This window comes from Equus asinus, chromosome 2 (genome assembly GCF_041296235.1).
Source record: "Equus asinus isolate D_3611 breed Donkey chromosome 2, EquAss-T2T_v2, whole genome shotgun sequence".
Lineage (NCBI taxonomy): Eukaryota > Metazoa > Chordata > Mammalia > Perissodactyla > Equidae > Equus > Equus asinus.
In genome coordinates, this window is record NC_091791.1 from 39,198,327 (window position 1) to 39,215,775 (window position 17,449).

General features: G+C 34.5%; 1 protein-coding gene across 11 annotated transcripts in view; it reads right to left on the bottom strand.

The window, feature by feature from the left end:
* The window catches only part of KIF20B (kinesin family member 20B), a 74,634-nt gene that overhangs the window by 25,791 nt on the left and 31,394 nt on the right, over positions 1-17,449 (bottom strand). For all 11 annotated transcript variants that reach the window (XM_070487340.1, XM_044754485.2, XM_044754464.2 and 8 more), the window contains 3 exons: positions 8,332-9,550; positions 7,846-7,984; positions 2,062-2,181 (listed from right to left, as the gene is read on the bottom strand). In XM_070487340.1, coding sequence (XP_070343441.1) covers positions 2,062-2,181; positions 7,846-7,984; positions 8,332-9,550 — 1,478 coding nt within the window. The remainder of the gene's footprint in view (positions 1-2,061; positions 2,182-7,845; positions 7,985-8,331; positions 9,551-17,449) is intronic.

Sequence of the window (17,449 nt, forward strand, 5' to 3'; positions counted from 1 at the left end):
CTTTCACCTTGGAGAAAAGGGCAGGCTAACAGTGGTAATTAAAAGAAAAAGAAAAGAAAAGAAAAGAAAATGTTATACCTTTAATCTATGTAAAAATTACTGCCCAGTCATTTTACTTAACATTTTAAGTTTACCATGTTCCTGCACCACAAAAAGCAGAAACAGGAAAATGAAGATTTACTATGTACTATTTAACAAAGGAGGAACAAGACAAACCACAAAAATAAAAAAAAGTTCCCTTATCAGTAAACTCAGAAAAAAAAAGGGCCCTCCCTCCCCTCTATGTAGAAAATAGCTAGGAGGTTTGAAAAAAATAACAGAGCCTTAAGAGGCAAAACTAAATTATGAGCACTGGAAATCCTCCAAGTCTAGTTTTAACCTGTCAGGTACTCCAACCTCACTCTTTTTTTTTTTTTTTGAGGAAGATTAGCCCTGAGCTAACATCTGCTGCCAATCCTCCTCTTTTTGCTGAGGAATACTGGCCCTGAGCTAACATCCGCGCCCATCTTCCTCTACTTTATATGTGGGACGTCTACCACAGCATGGCTTGCCAAGCAGTGCCATGTCCACACCTGGGATCCGAACTGGTGAACCCCGGGCCACCGAAGCGGAACATGTGCACTTAACCCCTGCACCACCATGCCAGCCCCCAACCTCACTCTTTGTCTTGTCTATCCTCAGCACTATCTCCTCACTTTGTAAGTCTCAGAATGAATCATTACAGAACTGGGAAATCTCTGAATCCTATTATGAAAGTATAGATTGCTTTATTAGGATTATATTCAGTTAAAAATTAAAATCATATATTTACATCTGAGTATTCACTAGTTTGCTTCATTTAAAAGCAAACATGCAAAAGATAGAACAAATCCATTTTTTATTGCTGCCTTATCCATTTAACTGATGTGAAGCAAAATATAACCATTTATAAATGGATTTTGCTTTTTAAGTGTCCTTTTATTTATTTCTTTATTTGCTGAGGAAGATTCACTCTGAGCTAACATCTGTTGCCAATCTTCCTCTTTTTGCTTGAGGAAGATTCACCTCGAGCTAACATCTGTGCCAATCTGCTTCTGTTTTATAGGTGGGTCCCCGCCACAGCATGGCCACTGATGAGTGGTATAGGTCTGCAACTGGGAACCAATCCCAAGCCACAGAAGTGGAGTGCACCAAACTTAAACACTAGGTCATGGGGCCAGCCCCTAAGTGTCCCTTTAAAAAATAATTTTTTACAAGACCTGAGCTCATTTTCTTTTCACTTTTTATTTTGAAATGATTTTAGATTTATAAAAGAGTTGCAAATACCAGCAAAGATTTCCTGTGTAACCTCCTCTTAGCTTCCCCTAATGTTAACATCTAATATTACTATGGTACATTTATTTAAAAATCAAGACACTAATATTGGACACAGAAAAAAGAGCAGCTGAGTCTCAGAACTCTATAATTTAGAACATGGAAACAATCATCTTTGTATGGAAAAAAGAAATTAGCACTGGTATGTTTACTTGGATTTCATCAGTTTCTCCACCAATGTCCTTTTTCTGTTCTAGGATCCCATACAGGACACAACCCTGCATTTAGTCATCATGGTCCTTAGTCTCCTCCAATCTGTGACAGAGTTCCTTGGTAATCCTTTTCTTTAAGGACCTTGACACTTTTTATTGGTCAGGTACTCTGTAGAACATCCTCAGTTTGAGTGGTCTGATGTTTCTCACAATTAGACTGAAGTAACAGATTTGGGGGAAGAATATCACAGAAGAGATGTGCCCCTCTCATCACATCAAATCAGGAAGTACATGGTATCAACATGACTTGCTACCAGTGATGCTATTCTTGAACACTCAGTTAAGGTGATGTCTGCCAGGTTTCTCTACTATAAAGTTACCATTTTTTCCTGTCTAGAAGCAAATCACTATGGCCTTATTTAATTTTAAGCAATTTATTTTTATATTCCAAAAAAGGTCAAAAGAGAATTTGTTATAAAAAGCTGATACATTTAATTAAACATTAAAATATAGCAACAGACTCTATGTAAACCATCTTTAAAAACAAAACTATTACCTTTAGTTGCTGAATGGTTCGCTGTTTCATTTCTATTTCCTGAGAGCACTGGTTTTTCTTTTTCTCCAGCTCATTAATTTTAATCCTCAGTAATTTCTCCTCATCACGCATTATAGACACCTACAAAGTAATGTTTATAAAACAAATTAAACATTTTTTTTTTTTTAAGGTTTTATTTTTTCCTTTTTCTCCCCAAAGCCCCCGGTACATTGTTGTGTATTCTTCGTTGTGGGTTCCTCTAGTTGTGGCATGTGGGACGCTGCCTCAGCGTGGTCTGACGAGCAGTGCCATGTCCGCGCCCAGGATTCGAACCGTCGAAACACTGGGCCGCCTGCAGCGGAGCGCGCGAACTTAACCACTCGGCCACGGGGCCAGCCCCACAAATTAAACATTTTTAAAAATATCAATTGCTTTTTGTTGTTTAAAATTCATGGTCATTGGTTCAAAGATTCACATTCTTTAAAACCCATTAGAAAAATTACAAGTTCTAAGAGACTACATGATATGGCTTCAAATTATTAGAAAATTTCTTAATACTCTAAAGGAGAATGCACCTGATGAGATTATTTTGTTCTTACAGTATTTTAAGAATCTCAAACTCTGTAAGTGACCTCAAAAAAAAATCAACATAGCACCTTGGGTGTAACAGCAAAATCATTATCACAGAAAATACTCTAGGGGGAAAATACTGGCTCGAATTTCCAAGGTTTATTGAGTAATGTGATCCAGGAATACAAGAAATACTTTAAAAGCTAATAATGGCATATAGAAGATGAAAATGGAACAATTACAAGATCAAAAGGTACCCATACAAGTGAAGGTCAATTGATTTTTGGTGTTACTGGTAACCTAATTCTACGAACTTGTTAAAAAGAAATCAAAAGCACTATGAACTACTTTGCAAATCTTCACCAAAAAAAAAAAAAAAAAGAAATTAAGGTAACCTATGTATATCTTTAAGCCAATTTCCATCATAACAATCCTAGAGATCTCAAAAACTGAAGGAAATTCATTGAAAAAAGTCCCCTCTCATAAAAAGTATGGAGATGCCGTAACAATAGTAGCTCTAAATGGTTTGGTTTCAGAAGAGTATTTTACATTGTTTGTTAGGCTTTCTGTATGTTTCAAATTTACTACAATAAATACATATATAATATTTATTTTCACCTGCTTATTTTTTTAAAAATATGGGACTTCCAGTAATAAATACCATCCTCATTGATCTTACAGACATAAACTGTCAGCCAATAATAAGTGGAGACTATGTGTTGCACTGAGATGCACATAAGGACTGTCTCAGTTTCCATCTTCACTCTACCATTTACTAGCTAAGTGAACTTGGACAAGTTCTCTTTCTCAATGTGTATTTCCTTATCCATAAAATGGAAGTTAAAAATGCTGCCTACCACTAATATCAGTCTGAGAATTAAACGAGATGATATACGTAAACTCAGAAAAACCGACCTAGACTAAGCTGTTACTATTATTATTATTGTTAGCATTAACACTACACATTGTTTATTTTGAGAAACAGAATTAATACCCATCATCAGAGTAATGTGAAATAGTCATCTATATAATAAATCATTTTTTAAAGAGATACTCTATAAAGAGTGGTATGAAAAAAATCTTAAAAATAGAATAAATTTAAAAGCAATATTCATATATAGTTAAGTTCATCTATAAAAAATAAAAATACACAAGTACATGCAGTAACTATCTGTATACACATATCATGTTAAACGTATATAAAAAGATCTAGAGGAACACAGATGGACTGTCAAGAGTGGTTCATAATTAAGAAGACAGAGAAATGAGACTGAGAAAGGCTTTCACTTTTATCTTCATTTCTTAAAAAAATTTCCTAATAATGTATTACCGTAAGTTTTTAATTGGAAAAAGAAGCTATTTTTTAATAACCGAGTAACTGGTTCCATGTGAACACAAGTCAATTATGCCATGCTTGCTAAAGCTTACTGACAATCATGATGTTAAATAAATCAGGAAGTTACCTGCCTAGAAAGCAAACAATCCAGGTCTTCAGAGTGTCAAACAAGGGCTTTTCCAAATTATGCTATACTGCTTTTAACTTGCTGATCCGACTAAGACTTTCCTATTGCCTAATCACAGTCTAGGTCACCTCTACTGTCTTAGATTTCTAAGCTCATCTGCCTTCGAAACATCTGTCATGTGGCCTGGGAACTTTCTGTGTGTAATTATCAGAAAGAACATATATTTTGCATTTTATCTATGGTGGTATTGTTTGTATTTTTCTTCCATTGATTAAAAACTTTATTACATTTCCCTTATTATGAATGAATACATATTCAATATAAGAAATTAAGAAATGTGACAAGTAAAATTTTTTAAAAATTACCTATAATACCATTACGTAAGATAATCAAAATATATAATTATATTTGATATATTTCTTTGCAGTCTATATTGTTATGCAAATTTTCCATAGTTTTAATCTATGTATATAAAATTGGGTCTAGCTTCTATTACTTAACATTATCACATAAGCATTTTCCCATAATATCATAAAAACTTAGAACTTATCACTGTACTTAAATCAGAATCCTGCTAAATATACTGACAATAAATATGGGAACTTAACCACTGATAAAGCTATGGGAAACACAATTTACACATCTCTACAAATCACTATAAATGAAGTAACAGAACTTAGGCGAAAGCTTCCAGGCATCAGAGTGCTTAAGAAGCTGGCAGGGGAAAAAAGGAACCTCTGTTCACAGAAGTGAAGAGGGTACTAGACGCAAGAGCTCCTCTCCCCTCCCTCTTCTTCACTGCCACAGGCCTAATAGTCAGGACAATGATTTAGTCAAAAAGTTCATACTCCTTCTTATTTTTTCATTCATTTTTAATTCACATTAATACTATATTATTGTGGAAGTTTTCTTATGTTAAATGAAAAATTGTCCCAGAACTTCGATTAGTTTAGAAGAAACTAATCCACTACTGAAAACAAAAAAATGCCAGATAAAAAAAAACTGCAATACTCTTAAATGCACTGAGGAACTAGCAAAAAAAAGTAAGAAATATTGAGATTAAAAAACTAAACGAGAAAAGAATCAGAAATAAGTGGAGGACTAACTGATGCTGGCTTTTGTTTTGAGGACACTCACAGAATGAGGTGGCCTGATTTTCAAAAGAAATGGTAAAAACGCTATTAAAATAAAGAAGTTCAATTATTAAACACAACAGGTAAACTAGAAGATATTTGCAACATATTTAACTGACAAAGAGTTAGAATCAAGAATAAAGAAATCCTGCAAAATAGTAAAAATAATAAAAAAGCACAATTAAAAGAAAATATCAACAACAGATTTCAGAGTGGAAAATGGAATAGACAAATAGCCAATAAAAACATGAATAGGGGCTGGCCCCGTGGCCGAGTGGTTAAGTTCGTGCGCTCCGTGGCAGGCGGCCCAGTGTTTCGTCGGTTCGAATCCTGGGCGCGGACATTGGCACTGCTCGTCAGACCATGCTGAGGCAGCGTCCCACATGCCACAACTAGAGGAACCCACAACGAAAAATACACAACTATGTACCGGGGGGCTTTGGGGAGAAAAAGGAAAAAATAAAATCTTAAAAAAAAAAAAAAAAAAAGAAGAAGAAGATTGGCAACAGTTGTTAGCTCAGGTGCCAATCTTTAAAAAAAAAAAAACAAAAAAACATGAATAGATACTGCACTTCATTAGTAATCAGATGAAGGCAATTTCAAACCACACAGAGACACCTCTTCATATCCTCTGATCCAGCAAGTCTGCCCCTTGGAATATAAACTCTTGCACAGTTGTGCCATGGGTATGTATAAGATAAGAAAACTGTTTCTAAGAGAAAAAGGAAACAATCTAAATGGTCAACAAAAGAATGGATAAATAAATTGCAGTATATCACACAATGGAGTATTATACAGCAGCGAAAGTGATTAATTACAACCATACATAAGTGAATTTCAGGAATACGACGTGAAAAACTAAGTCTCTGAGGATTATAATATACTGTTTAGAATAAAAAGCAAGTATGTGTTAAATTATATTTTTAAAAGTTAAGAGAAGATAGGGGCTGGCCCCGTGGCCGAGTGGTTAAGTTCTCGCGCTCCGCTGCAGGCGGACCAGTGTTTCGTCAGTTCGAATCCTGGGCGCGGACATGGCACTGCTCATCAGACCACGCTGAGGCAGCGTCCCACATACCACAACTAGAAGGACCCACAACGAAGAATGTACAACTATGTGCCGAGGGGCTTTGGGGAGAAAAAGGAAAAAAAATAAAAAAAATTAAAAAAAAAAAAAAGTTAAGAAGATAAATACAAAACATTCAGTATAGTAACTTCTGTGGGCATAGGAAATATGGACTAGAGATGAGACTCATAAGCATTTGTTCTATCAATTTTTGACCTTATACATTTAAGTTTTCTTTTGTAACTAACTTAAAGTAATGAAAGATAATTCTTTAAAACTGTTTCAGCTTCTAGAAAAGGTCTAAGTATCATAAAAAATCAAGCAGTCATAAAAGAAAAATTAGTAAATTTAACTTTATGAAAATCAAAATTTACTCCAAGGCAAAAAAGAACCATAATAAAAATCAAGAAAAATGGCAAAGGAATGGAATCTGCAATTCATATCCTTAAAAGGCTAATTTCCTGAATATGTAATAAGCTCCTATAAAGCGGCAGTAATAAAAAAAAAAAAATAACCCAAACTAAAAAGGCAATGGATATGAACACACACTTCACAGAAAAAAAAATACAAATGGCTTTTAAACAAAAAGATACTCACTCATAATTAGAGAAATGAAAATTAGAATTACAGAGAGATACACTAGTCACCTGTCAAATTAGCAAATATCAAAAAAATATGATAAAATACTACTTTATACCAGGGTGTAGAGAAAAACATATTGTCTTATTTTCATACATTACACATGGCATGTAAATTGGCATAATCTCTAAAAAGCATAATAAATATCGAAATTACAAATGTACAAAACAGTGACCCATAAATTCCACTTTTAGGAATTATACTACAGAAAGACTTGCAAATGTTCAAAATGACATTGCTGCATAATTTGAATCAGGAGAAGACAGGAAACTACCTGAATTGTCCAACAATGGGGGACCAATTTACTAAAGGTAAATACATTTTGTAGTCATAAAAATGCTTATTTGGAGACTCTTTATTTCCTGATACAAAATGACAGCCAAGATACATTATTAAGTGAAAAAACCAAGGTTCACAACAATGTTTATAGGATATTTTCATGTTTTATAGGAAGAGAAAGAAAAGATAGAGAAGGCAGGAGAAGTAAAGAGAAAGAAAGTAGTTGGTAACATTTGGAGAGAAACCTAACGGCTGGAAGACGGGTCGGAGGGAGTTTTTTCCCTCACTATACATTAGTTTTGCGTATTGTGAACCAGGAATCATATGATTGCATTTCCTGTTTTAATAAATAATAAAAACTGGTTACAGTTGCACTGCATACTCTCCTAAATACCATCTGTAAACAAAAGTTTGCTTTTCACTTTTTAGGGGCAACTAATCCTACACAAGGCACATATTTTTCTTAATGTTGGTCATTCTTCAGGTTACTTAACCTGACTAAGTTTTCTTTTGTGAATTATTCTCATCTTTTTAAGAAAAATTACAGAGTTGTCAAATGTTGTGAAGGTTCAATCCTAAAATTAGTGTCTCAGCTTGCTATATAAGGAAAACAATCTTTATCATTTAAATTGGCCATACAACTTTTCAAATAATCTACCTCTTTCTGGACTTGCTCAATCTGCTTTTTGGCATCAGCCAGCTTCTCTTTCAGCTCAGCATAATCTTCTTCCTTCCTCTGAAGATCTGCTTTCAAATTCTGGGTAAGAGCAGAGCTTGCAGAGAGCTCCTCTTTCAACCTGAAAAACACAAATCACTTTTCTATAGTGACACACCACTAACCACTTAGGATCATCCATGTGACCCCTGTTAACAATCTACAAAATTACATCTTTTCACGAATTCAGAATGTCCAAACCATGAATGCGTCCTTCAGAGAGGATTTCAGGAGATTTTATAAACAGATCTTTGAATATAGTTTTATTCAAAGGTTTCAAAGGTTTATAGAAACAAAAGTTCAAGTTCTTCACTCATCGTACATGCTATACTTTACCAGATTAAGTTATGCCCACCTAAATTATTTAAAAGCTACATAAGAAAATCAGTAAAATGAATGCTTTGCATATTTTAATAACATTTAGCTTACTTTTCTGTTTCTTGCCAGTTGGTTTCTTTTTCTTCTTCCTTTAATTGAAGTGAATGCTTTGCATCTTGCAAGTTATTTGTCAAATGTGTGATTTCTTCTTTTAACTTGACTTCCCTTTCACTTAAATCTTTGGTGTTTTTGATAGAATCCTGAAGATTTGCTTGAAATTCCTTCAGATTTTTTTCTAGTTTTAAGATGATAGTTTCCTTTTCCAAAACTTCTTGTTCTAACTTGGCTGAACGACTACATTCATCTTTCTGAGTTTCTAAGATTGCTTCCAGTTCCTTTACTTTTACTTTATAGCAAGTAACAACTTCTGTAAGTTCTGAAAGTGCTTTCTTTCCTTCAACTACATGCTGTACTTGCACATCAAGACTAATGTTTTTTTCTTGCAATTCTTCTTTGAGCTGCTGTATCAGACTTTCTTTTTCTTTTAGAAGGTCATCCTGATTTTTATTCTCCCTCTCCTCTGTTTTTAGTCTATTGTTTTCATCCTTGTAGCCTTTTATTTCTGCCTCTAATTTTTCAATGTGTTGTTCCAGTTCCTGGATCTGATGACTTTTTTTGGAAGAAGCTTTTACAATCTCCTTACATTCTTCCCAAATGGCTTCAATACTAGAGTGGAAAGAACTTTCCCTACTGAGTTCTTGAATACGATATTCTTTAAGCTGCTTGTTTACCAAATCATTATTATCCAAAAAGTGTAACTGTGTATTTGGCAAATTATTCTCTTGAGAACCACTTGACAGATCCCTGAGATTGAGTAAATCTATGTTTGAGATCTGAGACACTGAATCAAGCGTACGTAGTTCATCTATTTTTGCTTGCATTAATTTTATTTGTGAAACATTATTTGTGGTGTTTCTTTTAGCGGTTTCTAACTCCTTTGACAAATTCATGATCTTTTCCTCCTGTTCTCGATTTATACCTCTCAGCACATGTAATTCAGAAATTGCACTGTCATAATTGGACTGAATTTGTTGGATTTCTAGACTTAAAGTAAAACTCTTTTTTTCAGAAAAAGAAAGTTCCTGCTGCAAACTAACAATCTGTTTATTTAATTCTGCTTTTTCTTCCATTTCATTTTTAAGTTCATTCTCAACAATGAGTAAACGTGTTTTCAGCTCACTATTTTCTTGTAAAACTCTAATGTCTTCCTCATCTTCTGAAATGCTCTGTTGCATTTCTTCAGCTTTCTTTTGGTCTTCATGTATAGGTCCTGCAAAAATAAGAAAATTGTTAGTAGTCTGGCAAACCTCAATAAAACCAAAAAGTTACCACATAAGCCAATATTCAAACATATGAAACATAAGAAAGCAAACTCTTAATGAAAAACAGAAATAAGCTACTGAGTGAAAAAGAAAAAGCAGGTTGCAAAACATACATGGTATAAGCCCATTTATGTAAAAATTATAGTTTCTAAGTTAATGCAGAGAGAGAGATACCAAAACGATGATAGCTGCCTCTGAGTAGGATTACCAGTTATTTCTATTTTCTTTTATAACTTTCAATATTATTCAAATGTTCTGCCACAAATCTTTATTATCATTAGAATATGGCACAGAGGGGAGATCACATGAGACAGCCCAAGGCAGACATCTCACATCCTAAAGAACAGTTTTAAAGTACAATTATATTACAGATCTACTAAATTAGTAATTTGAAAACTGAGTATCTTGAATTCTCATAACTAAAATTAGGGAATAAATGGTTGAAATTTTGGGAAGTCTAATGTAGCCTTACCCTTCACAAGCTGTTTAACTGTCAATAAACTGCTTAACCCTACGACTCCTTCTTCAAATGTAAAACGGAAATAATAATACTGCCACCTATCTCAGAGTTATTGTGAAGGTCAAGATAAGAAAGGAGCTTAGAACACCGTGCTTGGGATATTATTAGCTATTATTAGAAACTGAAAATCTGTACAGAAGAGTTCAGCTAACTAAAACTGAATAAAAGTTACCCTTTTTCAGGCTCAATATCTACATTTCTAGAATAAGGATATTTCTACCTGCCCTACCTACTCTGCAGGCAAGTGTTAAGAGCCTAAAATGTGTTAATATATAATGTATGTTAAAGCATTTTGTAAATGTTATATAAATACAAAAACTTGAACAATTATAGTTAATAGAGTATACCATACCCAGAGTAGATGCACTATTAGCTACAACTTAACTCTTAACATTCATTTAGACAAATTAACTCACCTCCACAACTATCTAATATAAATTACACTCATGCATCGCTTAATGATGGGGATATGTTCTGAGAACTGGGTTGTTAGGGAATTTCGTCATTGTGCGAACTTCACAGAGTGTACTTACACAAACCTAGATAATATAGCTTACTACACACCTAAACTATATGGTATGAATCTTATGGGACCACTGTCGGATACGCAGACCATTGCTGACCGAAACATCATTATATGGCACATGACTGCATGTTCAAGTTTTTCTCGTAGATTTTATGACTAAATCTTGCAACAATCCTCAATTCTCTAGATACACAAATTTATCTTTTTATGTTTCCATACAATTTCCATTATTATAGTGAGGTCTGATGAGTGTCTCACGGTAGGAAAATTACTTCAAAATATTTAAGAATCTGACTCTCCAAGTTTTCAAATTTTTTCCTATTTTATTTCACTCCATGGTTTGATGTTTATACTTGAACTTTCCAAAATCATTGCTCTGATATAATCAACTCCATATGTCCTTTTGAGCTTCATTCACTCCCTTACTGACCATTTATCTGTCAATATTTTTAGTCAATATCCTATATTTTTATTTGATATTCTCACTAAGCACTTAAAAATTAAATTCCTCATGCTTAAAGGTCTGAGATATCCTATGAAGTACAAGCAGTACTAATCCATAAAAGCAGAAGACAGTTATAAGGAAGAGTTGGCTTCAAATCCTCCTTGTTAAGAAACCTGTTACTTACAGTTGGTATCTGCCCAATGAATATAAGAAGTGTATCTTTTCTTTTTAGTGAGCCCCTCATATTATCCTATGCATATTAGCACATTATATTATATTGAAATAATGTTTGTTGCTCTCATCTACTAGATTCTAAACTCCCTGATAGCAGACTGTGTCTTATTCATCTTTATAAACCTGAACAATAATCCTAAATGAAATATTTTTGAAATTTAGCTGCATCACATATGTTCTTCTTTTCTAAGAATATCATTGTACCAGAAAAATATAATTTTTTCAATCAGTAACCTATTCTGGTTCTAGATATATGCAAATTCACAATCTGACATGCCTCAGTTACATTAACTTGGTTACTTTAGTGTAATTTTGTTTAAAATTTTAAGGTCCTCTCCTTACATCTTTTTATAAAAGGGATTCTCTAGCTTTATTGGGCAGAATTACCAAAGGAGCTTATTAAAATGCAGATTCCTAGGAACAAATACCAAAGATACTGATTTGGTAAATCTGGAGTATACTATACATGTAACACTTTGAGAATTACTGCTCTATGCATTTATTTTTAAAAATTTCTGGAAGAAGTTGACAGTCACCTCTGCAACATATTTGGAATCTAAACTTATCAGTCTGCTTCACATTGAAGCCCCTGTCTGGCACTCCTGCTCCATGTAATTGTTCCATAAGAGATAAATGTCAAATCTCATGTAGTTATGAGATTCAAGCCCACAAATTTTTCCCCTGCCTCTGGCAGGCTCTTGTGTTTCCAAGATGAGAGATGATAATAGCCCCTGGGATGTACACATAATGAATCTGTTCAATGAACAAGGCAACATTTTTGAGATCATAAAAAGCTCTTTGAGATGAAATCTACCATCCTATATACAACTAAGTTTCTATCTTCCTATATACTAATCATTATTGAAGTTGTAAGCAAAATAAAGGAAAAGCATAAGCATTTATAAAAGGTTGTTCAGATACTATTATACAATATGAGGGAAAAAACTTAAGTGATTGTTCTTAAGATTTTTAATCCTATCACCCCTTTGGATAAATTAAAATCCTAGCCCTCTTCCAGCATTACTGTGATACCAAAGCCAGATAAAGGCACTAAAGAAAAGAATATTACAGGCCAATATCCCTGATGAACATAGATGCAAAAATCCTCAGCAAAATATCAGCAAATCAAACTCAACAGTACTTAAAAGGATCATACACCAAGATAAAGTGGGATTTATCCCAGGGATGTAAGAATGATTCAACATATGCAAATCAATATGATACACCACATTAACAAAAAGAAGGATAAAAATCATATGATCATCTCAATAGAGATAGACAAGCATTTAACAAATTCAATATCCTTTCATAATAAAAACTCTCAACAAACTGGGTAGAGAGGTAATATACCTCAAGAGAATAAAGGACATATATGACAAGCCCACAGCTAACATCATACTCAGAGAAAGGCTGAAAGCTTTTCCTCTAAGATCAGGAACAAGAAACGGGTATCCACTCTCACCACTTCTATTCAACATAGCACTGAAAGTCCTAGCCAGAGCAGTTGGGCAAAAAAGAAATAAAAGGCATCCCAATTGGAAAGGAAGAAATAAAACTGTTCATTTGCTGATGATATGATGTCACATACAGAAAATCCTAAAAACTCCACCAAAAAACTATTAGGAGTAATTAAAGGATTCAGTAAAGTTGGAGGATACAAAATCAATATACAAAACTCGGTTGCATTTCTATACACTAACAACAAACTATCAGAAAGAGAAATTAAGAAAACAGTACTGGGGCTAGCCCCATGGCATAGTGGTTAAGTTCAGTACACTCTCCTTCAATGCCCTGGGTTCGTGGGTTCAGATCCCACACATGGACTTAAACCACTCATCAGCCATGCTGTGGCGGCAACCCACATATAAAGTGGAGGAAGATTTCACAGACGTTAGCTCAGGGCTAATCTTCCTCAGCAAAAAAATGAAAATAATAAATATTTAGCACCAAAAAGAATAAAATACAAATAAATTTAACCAAGGAGGTGAAGGATCTGTACAGTGAAAACTATAAAACACTAGTGAAAGAAACTGAAAAAGACACAAACATAAAAATAATCCATGAACATGGATTATAAGAATTAATATTGTCAAATATCCATACTACCCAAAGCAATCTACAGATTCAAAGCAATCCCTATCAAAATTCCAATGGCATTTTTCACAGAAATACAAAAAACAAATCCTGAAATTCCTAGAAGAAAACATAGAGGGTAAGCTCCTCAACATTGGTCTTGAAGATGACTTTTTAGATTTGACACCAAAAGCAAAAGCAATAAAAGCAAAAATAAACAAGTGGTACTACATAAAACTAAAAAGCTTCGGCAAAGCAAGAGAAATCAACCAAACGAAAAAGCAACCTACAGAATGGGAGAAAATATTTGCAAACAATATATCCAATAAGGGATTAATATCCAAAATATACAAAGATCTCATGTAACTCAATAGCAAAAAAACAACGCAATTAAAAAATGGGCAAAGGACCTGAACAGACACTTTTCCAAAGAACATATAATGAATGGCCAATAGATACATGAAAAAGTGCTCAACATCACTAATCATCAGGGAAATGCAAATCAAAACCACAATGAGATATCACCTCACACCTGTTCAGATGTCTATTATCAAAAAGACAAGATAAAGAAGGCTAGTGAGGCTGTGAAGAAAAGGGAATCTTTCTATACTGTTCTTGGGAATGTAAACTGGTGCAGCCACTATGGAAAACAGTATGGAGGTTCCTCAGAAAATTAAAAGTAGAACTACCATATGGTCCAACAATCCCACTTCTGGGTAAATATCCAAAGGAAACAAAGTCTCTATCTCAAAGAAGTATCTGCAACACCATGTTCACTGCAGCATTATTTACAACAGCCAAGACATGGAAACAACCTAAGTGTTCATCAACAAATGAATGGATAAAAAAATGTACTGTATATATACAACAGCATATTATTCAGCCTTAAAAAAAGATGGAAATCCTGCCATTTGCAACAACACAGATGAACCTGGAGGAGGTTATGCTAAGTGATATAAGACAGACAGAGAAAGACAGATACTGCATGGTATCAGTTATATGTGTGGGAACAAAGGAACACTCAGAAACACAGAGTAGAATGGTGGCTGCCAGGGGACAGGGGTTGAGGAAATAGGGAGAGGCTGATAAAAGCGCACAAACTTTCAGTTATAAGAGAATATGGTCTGAGGATCTAATGTATAACATGGTGACTATATTTGATAATACTGTACTGTATAATTGAAATTTGTTTAAAGAGTAGAACTTAAGTGTTCTCACCAAAAAAGAGGAAAAAAAGGTAAATACGAGAGGTGATGGATGTGTTAATTAATGATGGGATGGTGGGAATCATGTATATGTTTATGAAATCATCATGTTGTACACTTTAAATATATTACAATATAACTGGTCAATTTATACTTCATCAAAGCTGGGGGAAAAAATCCCAGATTTCTCAAGATACTGATTTATCCCCAGTGAAAGTATGCCCCCATCCAAAAATCACTATATAATCTGAGAATCTTACCTCTCTACTCTTATCCAAGAATTTATCTAGTTTTACACTCCATAGTGTATATACAAAAACAAGCTTTATTAGTAAGTTTTCACTTTCAAATACAATCCATATTCTTTCCCTTCACCCAATTGTCTAAATGTTCTTAGGCAGCTATAATTATGTAATCTTATTATGGGATCCCAAAATCCCTTTTCTTTAATACAGACTAATTTTAAAAGTTCACTAGACAAAGTTTTATTATCTATAACTTACATTGTCTCTCCTGCCTCAAAAAGGATGGGAAAAACATAGCATTGCCCCTGCTGTATAGCCTTACTTTCTTAAAAGCTGCTGAGTTACTTTTGAAGCTTTTCTGATGTTTGTAGTTACCTCTTCCTTATTTACTGCCTCAAGATTCTCAGTTTATTCTAAGGATTCCAGCCACTCTGGCATCAAGATTTGTCCTTATTTACTTTTACAACAAACTTGCCCACTTACTCTTATGGACTTTTTTTGTTTTTAAAGATTGGCACCTGAGCTAAGAATTGTTGCCAATCTTTTTTTTTCCTGAATTCCCCCAGTACGTAGTTGTATATTTTTCAGTTGTGGCTCCTTTAAGTTGTGGCATGTGGGACGCCGCCTCAGCATGGCATAATGAGTGATGCCACGTCCATGCCCAGGATCCGAACGGGCAAAACCACAGAAGTGGAGTGTGCGAACTTAACCACTGGGCCACAGGGCCAGCTCTCAGATTTTTTCTTTAACACTCCTCAACCAATGTATTATTTTTCATCTGATTGTCTCCCAGCACCTTACAAAGTTGTGGCAAGTCATCCCAAAGTGGAATAACCTGGACTACTCCACTGGTTCAGACTTCTGTTGTACTTTCCATTTAATGTACATCTCTATTTAGATGATATTTTCACACCTATGACTTTACCAGTGGTAATGACTAATTGAGGAAACTAAACGATGATGATTAAGAGTCCTGTATTCTTTTCTCACAACTTAGAAATGTTTAAAAAAAATCCTTGGGAGCCCCCTGGTGGCACAGCCGTTAAGTTCACACATTGCTCTTTGGCAGCCCGGGGTTCACCTGTTCCGGTCCCAGGTGCCAACCTATGCACCGCTTGTCAAGCCCTGCTGTGGCAGGTGTCCCACATATAAAGTAGAGCAAGATGGGCACAGACGTTAGCTCAGGGTCGGTCTTTCTCAGCAAAAAGAGGAGGAATGGCAGCAGATGTTAGCTCAGGGCTAATCTTCCTCAAAAAAAACCCAAAAAATCCTCTTGCCCTTTAAAAAAGACAAGTTATATAAAATGTCTGAACCCTTCATCAGGAGAGAGAGACAGGATCTAAGCAAGGTAAAAATGACAACAATCAGAAATTCAGAGCTCACATTAGATCCTGACTATGCTGAGTGAAGAGATGTGAGTCATGCATATCACATGGATGTAGTCCCTAAACCCTGAAGTAAATACAGAAAGCTCAATAAACTTTTTGTGATCAAGCAATGTTGTTTTCTTAACTCCACTATAGTTTAAGAACTAGGATAATTACATAATATAAAGTAAATCAAACTAATTTGTTTTGCACCTGATTTTCTTTTTCATATATTCATACTATTCTTTCAGAAATTTTAAAACGTTTTATATCAAAAGATTTACAGAATATACTCAGGACAGCTTTGTCAGGGAGAAGTTAAAGTATCAGTCCAGCAACAAAGACAGGAAAAAGACTAAAGTATCTACAGTTAACTTATACAAGGTAAACATAAACAACAAGAAAGTACCATCAAGACTTTAATATTTACACTAAATTCAACTATACTTATACTGCTTATATTTTGTTACAAAAAATCAGTTTTGATTGAAAAATCACAGGTAAGTAGATTGTGTCAGATCTCCAGTTTGTCTCCTTTATACTATCTGAAGGCTTATTTCTTAGACTATTTACATGCTTACCAGCTTCCTCAAAGTACAGATACAGTGACTTCAAACAAGTATACTCACTTTCATAGGGAAATGGCTTTTGTATTTCCTTTTAAGAACAGAAAACATGCCTCCTATGGAACTATAACATCCCGATCCTATCCTAGTGATTACAGGAGTCACATATTTTGTTCTGGAGATTTTTTAGTAGCAGGTAGAGGGGAAGGAGGGTGGGTCTATCTCCGATTTTCATATGATCCCTCATGTAGTCCCTATAATCTCTACTAACATGAATAGTTAAGAAATAGCCAGGGGCCAGCCTTGTGGCTGAGTGGTTAAGTTCGCACACTCCACTTTCATGGCCCAGGGTTTCGCCAGCTTGGATCCTGGACGTGGACCTAGCACTGCTCATCAAGCCATGCTGAGGTGACATTCCACATAGCAGAACCAGAAGGACCTACAACCAGAATATACAACTATATACTGGGTAGCTTTGAGGAGAAGAAGGAAAATAAAAGAAGACTGGCAACAGATGTTAGCTCAGGTGCCAATCTAAAAAGAATAATTAAAAAAAAAGAAAGAAATAGTCAAATTGGTTGTGAATTTAAGGAGAAAAAAATATTGCTATGTTACCTAAACTTATTTAAACCTACCCATATCCAAGTTATTCATAGCTAACAACTA